The sequence below is a fragment of the Micropterus salmoides genome, unplaced genomic scaffold (genome assembly GCF_014851395.1).
Source record: "Micropterus salmoides isolate LMB-PRFRI ecotype aquatic unplaced genomic scaffold, ASM1485139v1 Ms_hic_scaffold_9, whole genome shotgun sequence".
Lineage (NCBI taxonomy): Eukaryota > Metazoa > Chordata > Actinopteri > Centrarchiformes > Centrarchidae > Micropterus > Micropterus salmoides.
This window is the reverse complement of record NW_024044681.1, coordinates 15,987,887-16,001,959: the sequence shown is the minus strand read 5'-3', so window position 1 is coordinate 16,001,959 and position 14,073 is coordinate 15,987,887. Positions and strand designations below refer to the sequence as shown.

Below are 14,073 nucleotides of genomic sequence, written 5' to 3'. Positions count from 1 at the left end.
GGGAACCCCTGTCTCTTGTCTGTGTAGCCAAATGACCAGTCTGGGCTTCATAGCCCTTTTTATCACTGAGGAAATAGGAGGAACAGAGCACTCAGGCCCACAGCTAGTTAATCTCTTGTTAAACTTGGATGCAATAAGTGAAATAGAGTTAGGTTTTATAGAAGACTGAAAAAGAAGACATCGCCCTAATATGTTTTTGGTTTGTTTTGCTTTCAGGGACTACGTCCACAGAAAGAGAAATGTAGTCATAAAGTTAGCTAAAAAAGGCAGAGTGGCCAGTTAATGTATATGATTGATGGATGGAGGGAAGGATCCTTATTTGGGTGGTTAAATGCTATGACCTATATGACACTGTGTTAGCTTGTTGGTCTTGGACAATATAGTGAAGATAAGCAAATGAGAAATCCTGTTAAGTTTTGCCTTCTAGTAAATCAAACTATTATTCACATATAGCCTAATTTTATTTAGTGGTTAATTTTATGATTACTGTATGAACAAATACATCTACATACATCATTGACAACAGTATTATAAACATTCAGTGATGGTAGAAAATGATTATCTGGATAACCCATGTCACATTATATTGCCCAGCTCTACCAGTTGTGGTCTTTGCTCACAACATTAGCCAATTAATCATGTATAAGGTGCCAAACCAAGTAAAATGGTTCTGACAGCTCCAGGCTTGTTCCTTAAGGATTTTTACCCTCTTTGGCTGCTGCATCTTTCTTGGATTGACTACTTATTATGACCGATGATGGTTCATTTCTCTGGAATTAATCAGACTCTGTAAGTGAATGCTTGGTCTGTTTGTCTGCAGCATAACATTTACTTCCAGCTTGATCCTCCTTGAACCTATGATTGTGCCCTCTCGTTGACGTGATAGAATTGTACAGCTGAAGGATCCTTCCACATTTATATTTAATCTCCTAACTCTCATCCTTAATTCATGAGGAGAATGGGAGACCCCCTAAACCCCTGCCCCCACGACTCGACCCGCTGGGAGAGCGAAAGAGGAGGATAAGAGCAGGATTAAGTCTGTGGTGTAAATAGGAGCCACGAGGCCACCACAATTATTCACTTCCCCCATCACTCCCTCGCCTGACTCCTGTCTCTCATCCTTCATTCTCTGACTCTCTCACAAACTCCCTTTGTCTCTGCTTTCCCTTTTTCGTTCCCTTGCACCTCCAAAACACAAACTTAATCTTATCCCTAAAGTCTTTTTGTTAGTTAGGAAATAAATCCATCAAGGTAAACATGAGCCGAATGAAAGAACTGCATTGGTATTCCTGCAGAGTCCATAGTTTACAGTGCTCTACAGCCAGCGAGTTAGCGGAGTAGGATGTCACTGGTGCTGCAGAGTCTGTCAAAAATATGAACAGACTGTTAATAGACCAGTGACTTCATAGAGTCTCCACTGCTTGCCTGGCAACAGGTCCTGGCCAAATGATAGTCCAGTACATAACACTCTGTAAAACAACGAATTGTCATTTAACACTTAGATTTTTGTACGGATTAAACAGAGGAGATATAACATGTTAATTAGTGAATCTAAGAAGTGCTGGTAGGCTAATTTTGTTACTTTTGGAGAGAGTCAGGCTGGCCATCCCCCCACCCGTTTCCAATCTTTCTGCTTAGCTACTTAGTCAGCTGATGGCTATAGCTTCAATAGCCAATTTAAAACTGTTGACAAGATGCTTCTCAGATCAGATGAGTCTAGAAAAACTATTTTCCTCATATAGCCACAGTAACAATCTGACCATAAATCTCTATATTTTCATTCATTCATGCCAACTGTGTGGATGAATAACTGAATATCCAGCAAAATGCTTTACATAAAGCATGGAAGCTAATAGGAGATAAACCAATCCCAACTCAACACCCTGTTCAGTCCTTGTGCACTGTTGGGTATTGTAAAACAGGCAGCAGAATTTCCTCTCTAATAATGTTAAAAGATGAGATTGATGTGAAAAACATCTGTGGATTCACTTTGAGAAGTGGTAGCGTCCCTCTCGCTCACGGTGGTCATTAAGACTTTAATGGCAAAATACATTTTGTCCATCAATGATGCAGCCTTTGGGAAACCAGTGCAATTATAACATTTTTAACTCACCACTGTTCTGCTCCCTCTCACGCACCAGCTGCCAAAAATTTTGCGAGCATGGTGCTCCTTACTTTAATGATGTAATATCTGAATGAACTTTAACATAAAAGTCACCTAGTGGATATCTGAATTTAAAAGCTAGCAACACAGAATCCTGATTCAGTCTGTCTTTAATTGTGGGTTAGTCAAACAGAACTCCTGATCCTGATGCAGACATTAAAACCCACCACTAAATTAACTAACCTTAACCCTCACCCTTCTGTAACCCTATTGTGGAGTTTTCACTGTAAATTACTATAAAACACCATCTATAACACCAAGCTAAGCTCTTGAAGCGATAATAGCCAAAATCCTTCTTTTTAAAACAAAGCCGTTTCAGACTTGCAGCCAATGTAGATGTTGCTGCTAGATTTCCAATGTTCTTGTTTCCCCAATTAGCTTGACGAGATAAAGTTCTGACAGTTCAATCATATGCCATGTTTCTGTCCTGGTCGGCTCCGCAGTTTGAATCATTTGTTTCTTTCTTTCTCCCTGTAAATCTGTGGATTCTGTTGAACGTATTAAATGGATGCAGGGTGGGAGCTTCATCATCACTGGCTCCATCACACAGAAATCAATAAGTATTTACCTGTAATGAAATAAGCAATCGTTCTGTCAGCCTCTCTCGCTTTTTCTGTCTCTTCTAATTCACACACAGACAAAACAAACTAGTAGGGAAGAGTGTTGGTCAACCGCAAGTATCCAGAAAGAGAGCACAGAATTCTACTTGTGTATATGTGTGATTTATTCAAGAACGCATTCAGACATCAGTCTAGGATTAGGTGTTGCCTGCAGTTCAATAAGTGAAACACACAATGCATCACACTGCCGTAACTAATGGGAAATGGATTTCATTAAATACTCCTTTAGTCCCACTAAAACTAATGTCAGAGACGTGTGTGTGTGTGTTATGGCAGCAAACTTTGAAATATTATTTATATTCTAAATATTATTGAAATATGTGCACAGAATGTATTAATATTTAGTGGTATACTACATAGAAAGAAGGAAATTTATCCTTAAAGTTTTACAGTGGAGCATTTTCATATTTCGTGTGTATGTGAGTGTCAGATCAGACATTTAGCGGTCTAATTAGTCAATATAAATCTACAGTGAATGGATTACTACTTAATACAGTTTAATAATACTGATGTCCTCCCATGGCCAGGGTTTGGTCCAAATACAATGTGTTAAGTTTCATGCTAGCTGATAACTTAAATAAACATCCATAACAAATAAATCCCTGACTTGCTTTTGCTTTCAACACATTGTGTATCTCCACATAATACATATGATAGGCTTGAGTCCATTCTCTCATTTGTTCAGGGAAAGAGGTGACCATGTACAAAACAGACACAAATCTAAAAGGAATTACATCAAATGAATGTAAAATAATAAGTACACCTTCCTGAACTTTAAGAGCATTATATATGTAGTGCATACTTTGTCACACTTTGTAGTGCACTAGATAGTAAATAGGGATTTTGTTTGTGTATTTTATTGGATCCCTATTAGCTTCTGCCACATCAGTTTCTAATCTCCCTGGGGTCCAAACTAAAAAAATTTTTACAAAAAAGGGTTCGGATAAAATGTTAATGCTATCATGAAAGCGAGATCCAAGTGTATAATCGCTTATATAGTCTGCTTAAGGTATGTCTGCATTTGTCTAAGCACTTTTTGATTCTCTTATACTATTTAGAAACTTGTTCAATTCTACATACGCCCTATATATTTTAAAAGGTCAGTCTTGGGTCTAGGGATGTCTAATTGTCGTATTCAGATAAACTAGGGACACAGTTTACAAGAGTCCCTAATGCTGTGTGATGTGTAAATCCAGTGTCATCAGTTCATTACATTGAGTGTTCCCCTTTAATATGCCACACATTAAGAACAAGACGTTGAACTTCTCAAACTCCACCCTTCGAAACTGTGTTTTACTGTGGGTTAGGGGAAGGGGGGAGGGTTAAGTGCTGATGGGTCATACAGTAAAACAGGCCTATTAGAAGAGAGTACTGAGGGGGGCAGCACCCCCAGACTCAATGTCTTTAATATTACATGGTGGCACCATGGTTCCTCGCAGCCGCGGCTTGCTTACATGCTTCATTTTGGCTTCGCATGTACTAAACTGCTGGTGTAAGAGTTCAGTTGTTTGTTAATGTGTGCGTGTTTGAACAGCCTGTGCTGTCTACCAATGGAGGAGGTGTTCTGTAGGTTTGCCCGGTGTCGCAGGAGGACGTCTTCTCTCACCCTGCCAGGATCCAGACTGGTAAGACTTGAGAATCAGAGGTTAGACTTTCTTCTAGAATAGAGGGGGCACTAAGTACATTTGTCCCCCTGCCCGGGAAATAAAGATGAAAAGAGATTTAACCTCCTTGATCAGTCTCTAAACACTGTTTTGCAGCGGCAGCCTTTGCAGAAATACCTCTTTTAGTTATCTTTTCATCTTCATATATTGTGTATTAGACTAGTTATTTTTTACCATTATAGTCTACCACCTTGGTTGACCTGCTTATACACTCTGGATAAAGGTGCCATCTTATGTGGACTGACTGAAAGATTCAGAGGCTGGACCCACTCTCCATGTCAAAACAGTCTTGCATCTCTGAGCCTACCAAGAGGCAGCGCTGTGTATGGCTATTCTCTGCTTGAGTAAGGCCATGTAAGGCATCCACTATTTTTACAGTACATTTCTAAACCAGCCATATTATTTAAACAGGACTTAGCTAGCTAACATTACAATAACTGAGTTATGAGTGGTCAGTCTGGTGGTGTGTGCAGTGACTCTAGGTTTAAAGGTTACATATTGATCTGGTGACGTGTTCTGGGTCTGGTTCTATGTCTCTGCTGTGTATATTTTTTTTTTTTTTTGTCAAAGTTTTACAAGCTGTCCTCTTGCACAGTTAGAACTAAAGTGCTTTGTGGGAAAAAAACACTAATCCCCCACACTGGTTTTCAGAAGTCAGTTGGCTGCTTCTCTCATTCTGAGTGGGAGAATGACCTCTTAGCAGTTTGGATTTTGGTGTGTGCAATCATTATAAAAGGTGATAACAAAATAGAAACAAATGTATTTTGTATCGATGTTCAAGCTTTGCCTTGTGCAAATTGTCTTCTTATCCTGAATTGACCGCCATGAACAGATTTGTTAAAGGAGTTTATTTTATTTGTGGCCGGCGGCTTGATATATTTTCTTGTTTAATTTAAAAAATGGAAATTGAGGTGTATTTGTCTGTGCATGTTCATGAGTTTGAATGTTATTGTGTGCGTGTACATGTTCATGTTTGTCTATTCAGTGTGCACAAAACATGTAAGCTGTATGCATGAAAAAAGCCAGCCATATCGGCCTAATGAGACAACGACAGATACAATATACCAGCCTCCCACCTCCAGCACCTCCTGTCTGTCAGAAATCATATCAACCTCCAGCCTTGGATTAAAATTTACAGCCATCTGAAGGGTCTTCAGCTCCATCCTCTTCATGCCAAACCAGCCTTGGCTTTCAGGCTGATGAAACAGCCGTGTGTGTGTGTGTGTGTGTGTGTGTGTGCGCGCCCCTGTCAAACTCATATCCTCTCTGCCTTCTCTGTTTCCACTTTCTGTCTCTCTACTACTTCCTATCGATGTGTGAACAGCTTCCTGCTGACCTCAATAAGATGCACCTAACGGACCACGCCCATCAGCAGGTGATGCACATGCCCCCCAGCCAATCAGGATGCAGCATCGCCAGCGACTCGGGGAGTAGCAGCCTTTCAGATATTTACCAGGTGGGGACCTCATTACTTGTTTAAATGAGTTTATCTTATTTGGGTTTTTATTTTCTCTTTGCTCTTATTTTTCTTTAAACATGATTACTTTCACTTTGCCTTATTCCTTTCCCCTCCATGTTGCATATCTGAAGGTGGTATTTTATTTTAAGAAGTGCCTTGATCAGCACCGGTATAAGAATTCAGGCTGTAGAAGTCTAATGCTACCTCTTTAAGGTTGCTTGTACTGTCAATTACTGTCCCACTACCATTATTCCATATCAAAGATATGAAGTCTTTCAAATAGAGTGACAAACCCCTGTATATGGTAGCCCTTCCACTACCACACTGTGACAGAAGTGTTTTACTGGCAGTGGATTCTCCCCAGCTTGATTTGCTCTAATTCTGTCTGTAACATATCTGTCAACCCTCTACCCTCCATCCTTGTAACCCTTGGTATCTCGCTAATTATTGAGCATCAGTTGTGCATCCTGGTGATCCGTCTCCCTCTGTACTTCCTGCTGCGGATGAAAGGTCACTTGCGGGAAATTAACTTAACCTTTCTAGCTCTTTCTATACCTGTGCCACTGGTATGGAAGCTGTAACATCATCGGTGTAACTGGGATAATTACGATCATTTTGCTGTCATTCCTTAGGTCTGCTTCCATATGAAGTATGCAGTGAAGTGTGTCAAGGAAATGTATGACTTCCAGTGTACATCAGTTATACAGTTAAGTCCGTCATAATGTTTTGATTTTGGTTTCCTTTAATGGAAATTCTTGAGCGTGGGACATCTGAACACATTCCACAAATTTAATGGAAGCACTGAAAACATGTAGACCTTTGAAATGGTTGACTTTGTACTTTAAATGTAAATTCATATATTTTAAATCTGTTGTCTGAGTTGTGGCTCTGACTCTTTGAAGGTTGCTTTTAATGTCTTCAAACTAGGGTGCTTATCATCTACCATCGCATTTATTACAAGTTCACTTAGTTTAATGCACAAAGTGTAAAATGTAAATTTCAAAGTATAATTACCCGACCAGGAGGTCTTTATATTTCGCTCGCTGCTCTTGTATCAGCCTCACCTTTACGTGACATTTCTGAGTGTTCAGAAGCTCAGTGTGCTTTGGAATGAAATCCCTCTCTTGAGTGTATATTTAAATGTCCGCGAATCAATAATCCATAAAAGGGTACATGACAAGGCTGTCTCTCATCATTTATTCCCTCAGCTCTCCTAATCTCCCCTCTTTACACAGAAAGTCGTAATGAATTCTACCTTTCAGTATTACCTTTCAGTCTTGACTCTTCACAAGAGTGCTGCAGTATTTTAGTTGTTCCTCTTCACGGTCAACATGTATGGGTTGGAAGGGTTTCCATTGGACACCAGCTTGATAGCATTGTTATCATCAATGGAACTGGTGAGGTCCGTTAACTACAATTTAATGAGCTAGTTGAAGTTAATGAGCTGGTATAATCAATGGGCACTGCTGGCCAGAAAAAGAAGGAGCTGGTTTGTTTCAGTGAGGAAAGTTAACAATGCTAATATTAGGTATGAATGTCTATTCTCTGCTTTAGTAAGGCCATGTAAGGCATCCACAACAATAACAATAATTATCGCAATATAATTTTTTTTCAATAACAATATAACAAATGTTCAATAAATATTCAATAAATGTTTGACTTTATTCACTTGAATTATAGACAAATTAGAACTCAGATTTGTGAAGTGATCCACTGTTTAGCATCTAGTGTTGACCATAATTTAGAGTTTAAACAGGAGCAAAAATCAGCCTTTAAACTCAAAAGAAATAACGATTTGATACTTATCGTGATAATTATCAATATCGAAAGATATGAAAATCTTTATTGTGATAAAAGTTTTGGCCATATCGTCCAGCCCTAGCTAATATCCAGATTTTTTTTAAGTGCCAGAATATAGGTTTTATTTGTCAATTGTTTAGCAAGTCAAGGGAGAGATGCAGATACATTATTCCATAGCCACCATGCCAAGCTAATTTGGAGGCCTCAGTCTCCATTCCAAATGTCTTATTATCTGATTATGTTGCACATTTAACACAGATCCCCCCCCCCCCCAACAAAACTTTCAACAAAATGAAAGAATAATATCAATAAGGAGAAGGTAATGTGGAAGGGAAATAAAATAGGGCAACACACAACTGCTATATTAGACAATATTTACTAGGTCTGCTGTAAATTGCCGTCTAGTTACCTCAAAAGTAATAGTGCAGGAATTATGGACTCAATTACTCATTGTCAGCAGAATTTCACAAAGTCACCTGTGCTCTCAATAGAAAACAACCTACTTAAATTACTTAACTCTGATATTTTAACCTCGTTATCTGCCACAACCGGTCCTCCCTCCTCAGACTGTCTGCGAGTGTTTGCGTTTTGATGTAAGTCAGGTCAACCTGGGTCGGACGTTCTAACACCTGAGACTGATCTCTTCATCCTGAGATTAGATATTAATCACACGGATCTGATCCCCTCAGCTTGTCGCTGACCCAGCTCTGTTTTGTTTACAGCTGTCTTAAATCGCTGACCCTCCAGTCAGCTGTGGTCCTTAGCTGTCAATGCAACAGACTGCTTTTGTTATGGATTTCTCCCTCTCTGTCTTACATTTACCTAAACCACAGTCGTTCCTTTTACTCAGTCTTCTCAACATTTCAACCTCTTCCTGTTATTTGATTTTCCTATCTTTAATCTCTTGGCTATATCCTAAACTCCTGTGCATTCCTCTCTCTTGTTATTCTGTCACAGCACTATAAGATGTGCCGGTTGTTGGGCAGATCTGATGTCCCTCGTCTGTAGGAAATGTCCCCCTGGCTCAAACTCGTTCTGAGACCAGGGGACTTTGACTGAAAGGGCACATCCTGCATTCTGAAAGAACTATTTTCTCAAAAGCCCTGAAGGATACAGTATGTCAGAGGCAGAGGGGGAGAGTAAAGGCAAAGTGTTAATGTCGGAGGATTGCACCACAGTAATATCCCCACCACCTTAATGCCTCCATTTTTCAACATCAACAATTTAAAAGAAGAACAGAATTTAACAACCTCCACAACAGCCTCTAATCTGACAATATGGAGTTTTCTCTCTTGTTGTGAACTATACAGAGTACCACTGCACTTTTTGGCCTTTGTCATGTTCTGTGTACTGTTACATGCATGAGACAAAATGTCCTCCAAGGTGTGCATCTCTGCAGAGCTGCTGGTTCTACAGTTCCAGGCAGAAAGAAAGTGCATTTTGCTCCACAAAACCCAATTCATTAAACCATTACTGGTCATTCTGTCTCTTTTTATAATGTTAGTCATTTATTATTGGTGTCAAAGAAAATAACATGAGCATTCACATTTTATTTTAGAACAGAAAGGGAAGTGTTTTTTTCTTGCTGGTCTATTCTTATCTATTAAACCACATTAAATTTCTCTGATGCAGAGCAGGACAGATGGTGTGTTTTAAAAGTCCTCTAAATAACGTGTCCAACCTAATTTATGAAAACAAGAGTGGACCTGTGCCTGAACTCGAGGTAGTTAGCTTAATCCCCTTGCCTCAGAGAAACCTATAAAACCCTTTGGCCATGTACCAAATCTCCGTAGAACCCAAGATAGTATTGTTTGTTAGAGAGTCCATCTTGTAGTGTGTAGAGCAGGAAATTAACTTTTCCCCACCGGCTTCAACAGCAGTATCACAATCAAATCTACTCTACGACTACCACGATGTAGGTATATCGGTGCCTTCAAGATAACACCTCTTGGTCATCCTAAATTTTTAGACTTGCTCTTAATTCCGAGGTGACGCCTCAGGGACGCATATGGACATTGTTACAAGTATAAAACAAAAGAAACTCAAAGAAAGTGGACAGCAACACTTGTTGCCCTGTAATAGGCAAATTTAATACAATAAAGAAGAAAATTAGTGAAATAGTTGAGAGTTCAATAGTAATAATTATCTAATTATTATCTTCAATATCAAGTACACAGTCTTGAAAACAGAGTCACGTAAATATGTCTTCTTTGGAATTGACAGATTACCACACCAAAATTAGTTCTGTACACTGGACTAGAGAAAGTATTTTTCATAACAAAATCAGTCATGCCAGTCCTTAAGATCCATATCAGTACTACCTGTGGTCCTCTAAACAGCCTTCATTTGCAAATATTTGTCCTTAAATACAGTACAGTGCATAATCTAGTATTCACTGTATTTCCTTTTTACCTTCCCTTTTACGTTGACAAACACCAGTTGAGTAAGTGAATTCTTTACAAAAATTTAATAAATAAATAAATAAAAATAATTTCAAATAGCGCAAGCTTCATAAGATTTGCTGCAAGATTTCCTTTGTTTTATAGGCCCTCCAGCAAGCTCTAACAGATGGCCTGCAGTGCTGCCACTGCCACTGGAGAGCCCTTCTTTTCACCTCTCGGTTGATGGTTCAATTCCCACCTGACCTGAAAGCCCCTATGCCCCTTTAGAGCCACACTGTGCCAACCATCTGTCTGCCCCGCTACTGTGGAAAAATAGTGGAATATGAATTATTACTGCTGGATTTAAATATTTGGCGGTTCGCCTCTGTTTTCTAGTTTGGGATTTGGTGTCAGGGTTTTAGCTCAGGGTCACAGATAGAGCTGCTCATTGCAAGGTTATCCTTCATGTTTTGTGTGGATGATACAAGGAGAATAGAGATGTAAAGGAAGAGGAGGTATTTTATAGCTTTTTACAAATTTTATGTGGCTCTACTTGATCACATATTTTTCCCAAAACATCGATACTGTCTGAAACTATAGGAAATATCTGGTGAAGATTATCACTTTGAATTTGGCTGCTTTTTACATTTCTCATAATTGCTCTTGCACAACTTTGAGTAAGATTAGTTGTTGTCCTGCGATCACTATGTGCCAACATCTTAATCGTCTTGACATAATTCCATAGACTGTATATAAAAATACTGAATTAACCTCAAACCTAATTCAACTCTGCTCTGAATCAAATCTCTATAACTGCACAATATTGTACCTCCTGACACTGAATGATACTTTATTAAACTGGTGTGCTATTTCATTACACATGAAACACATCACTGCTCCAATATTATTTTCCAGGTCACATTATCACTGGAATGAATGCTTGAGAGCAGAGTCTAGCAGGTTTAATCCTAGGAGAAATAAAAACACTATCTAAAATTATTATATGTACCTAAAATGCAGAGTGTCCTAATTAAAGAAATAAAAACTTTAATTATTATGTTTTAGAAGAACAAGAACAGTTCTGCACAGACCTTCTTTCTTTCCTTGTACTGTTACCAACCACTGTGCTGCCTTCACCCCTGTCTTTGCTCCAGGCCACAGAGAGCGAGCTCGGAGATGTGGACCTGTCTGGACTTCCAGAGGCTGCGGTGGACAGTGAGGAAGAGGAGGAGGAAGATGAGGACCTGGAGAGAGCTTCTGACACTCTTCTGGGCCGAGACCTGGTCCGAGAGTGTCTTGAAAAAGAACCAGCCGACCGCAACGATGACGACATTGGTCAGTTAATGAAGTTTTCTGTCTAATTCGTCTTTACGGTCATGGTATTTAGAATTGTAAAATTGCTTGAAAAGGTTATTATGTCTTGCTTGTCTGTAATCAACCATCACATTTCAAGTGCAAATTTACTTAAATGTAATGAAAAGAGTGGCTTAAATGCTATGTGTCTGAATGTCACTTGATACACTTAAAGACGGCCAGTTGCTATTTTTAGACATCATTTACACGACACACAGCCCTCACAGACACCATCTATCATTCAGTATGCCCCTCTCACAAAAAGACCCCTCACAGTGGTCTCTAAACATCAGTGCCCTTCCAGTGTGTATTTTTAAGCAGGCAATCAGAGAGACGACCTCATTAGCCCAGTAGGGTCCTGGAGGAGAAGGTGACCACATCAGAGAGCTGAGTGGAATTGTAAAGGCCTGCTGTGTGCCTGCTGTGTGCCTGCTGGTAGGCTGGCCTTCTCATGGTCTTCACCATTGACTAGTTAGACTCATTCAGAGGAGAGATTCTGTAGAGAGGAGGACGTGTCTAGCCCCAAGTTCAACTCTGGCTCGTGCAGTATCTCAAAAATCTAAATAAATAAATATTTTTTTCTTTATTAATACATTTCAGTTGAGTTCAGTTTTTCAAATTTAAAACATTCGATTCAACAACACCGGTGGAAATTAAATGTTTGAATATGAAGGATGTCACTCAGTATCCATACTGTATCCTTAGTGACTTTATCCAATGTCATCTACTTTTCAAGATAACAATTTATTACAATTTTCTTTTATGACCTTTTTTGTTACCTGCTCAGTTTGTGTGTCCTTTCCAGAGACTCTCTGGAAGTATTTTCTTAAATAAATGGGTAAAGATATTCTCAGTTGTCTGTCAGAGGTGGTAATGCTTTAGCCCACTGGTTCCCAACCTGGGGGTCAAGACCCACCCAAGAGATCACTTGATGTGTCTTAGGGGTTACGACATGATTAAAAAGTTTCTCTAAGGCAGAATTAGGTTAATTCATTTTCTGAATTTATTCTGCCCTTGCCTTTATTAATTACTGGGTAATTTTCCCTCTTCTGGCCTCTAGAAAGTATTAAAATGAGACCGCTATCCCCCTTGCGCTCGTGAACCCCCGATGCCATTGTCCATCACAATGTTTCAATGAAATTTTGTAGACAACCCTAGACTTAACATACTATGACCATCTAACCCAGGTTTTTGAAAGACCAAAGCAAAGAGGGACAGAGACAAAGATGAAGAGAGGAAATGACTGAGGCGACAACAGCAGGGGGAATTAAAGGGAGCCACTGAGCCGGCCTGCATAGTGTGCAGGGTGGACTAGGTCACTCTGTTCTCGGCCACAGCGCAGAGGAGGTTGACAGAAGATCAGCAGGGAAGGAACAGAGTGTGAAAGTTTCTCATTAGGCATAAAAATCTTTAGCACTGATGGTGTGCTGGCAGTATCGTTGTTAGCTTGGGTTCACTGGATGAAAACGACATTCTGTGTCTGTATGTTATGATGTTTGTTTTCTGAAAGGTTACAGATTGTGAAAGTTTTGAAGAATATAGACATATAGTAGTATATAAGATAGGGTAGAAATGTTTTGCTATCACCACTGATGGAGTGCTGCAAGCCTTGAGACTACATTTAAAAAATGGTTGCATTTTTCTTTGTACTTGAAATGACTAGCCCTAGTGATGTATCACAGTATGGTTTGCTTGCATTTAGACCCTTTAAAAGCCCATAGTTTGTTTTAGAAATGCTGCCCTTTCTCAGTGGAAAAATCAATGAGTGTTTTACCCACACACCTGAGAAGCATTGCTTTGGATACACAAGTAACATCGATACGTGGTGTTTACATGCTTCACAACAGTTTTGTTTTTTTTATTTTCTATTCAATGAATTTCTTGTCTTCACTCCTTCCTTTTTGTGCCCTTCAGAACAACTACTGGAGTTCATGCACCAGCTGCCTGCCTTTGCCAACATGACCATGTCTGTGCGCAGAGACTTGTGTAGCGTCATGGTGTTTGAGGTGGTGGAGCAGGCTGGCACAGTCATACTGCACAACAAGCAGGAGGTAATTGAATATAGTTTTTCTGTTTGTCGTTTTTTTTATAATTGCTTTTATATTAATATATATTGTCTACTACGTAGTAATTTCACCCTACAACCTGTATTGTGACAAAAAAATCTACCTTGTAAGAATGAACTAATAATGCACACATAACACACAAATCTTTAAACAGAAAAGTACTGTAAAAGGGCCCAATAAATGTCTGAGGAAGTTTGTTCACAATTCAAGGCTTTAAGAAGTCTTAAGAATGATTAGATTTAGTGATTAGAGTTGTTATATTTTAATGTTTCTTTTGCTTGTCCCACTCAGATGAATCATCCGTTAACCATTAACATAATTATACTGAATTCCCTTAACAGTTAAATTAGTGTTTGTCATTATTCAGTCAGAAACAAGATGTATTTGCAGGCTTGTTGATTCTTAATCGGGTGGTTAATATAATTACAGTTACAAAAAAGCTTAAAATTGTCTTTCCGTGGCAAAACAGTGCTTCCAAATATAAAGGACACATAAATACACACAAGCATGAAGGAAGTCGTAGTATGTCAGCTTGGATTAACACGCTTAAGTACGTAAAATGGAAA

General features: G+C 39.2%; 1 protein-coding gene across 12 annotated transcripts in view; it reads left to right on the top strand.

Moving 5' to 3' along the window:
• Nucleotides 1-14,073, top strand: part of rapgef6 (Rap guanine nucleotide exchange factor (GEF) 6) — a 159,728-nt gene that overhangs the window by 100,365 nt on the left and 45,290 nt on the right. For 11 of the 12 annotated variants that reach the window (XM_038707575.1, XM_038707574.1, XM_038707571.1 and 8 more), the window contains 3 exons: nt 5,773-5,904; nt 11,243-11,423; nt 13,356-13,492. In XM_038707575.1, the coding sequence (XP_038563503.1) occupies nt 5,773-5,904; nt 11,243-11,423; nt 13,356-13,492 (450 nt within the window). Of the gene's footprint in view, nt 1-4,212; nt 4,410-5,772; nt 5,905-11,242; nt 11,424-13,355; nt 13,493-14,073 lie in introns of those variants that run through there. The other variant, XM_038707578.1, reaches the window with a different exon arrangement.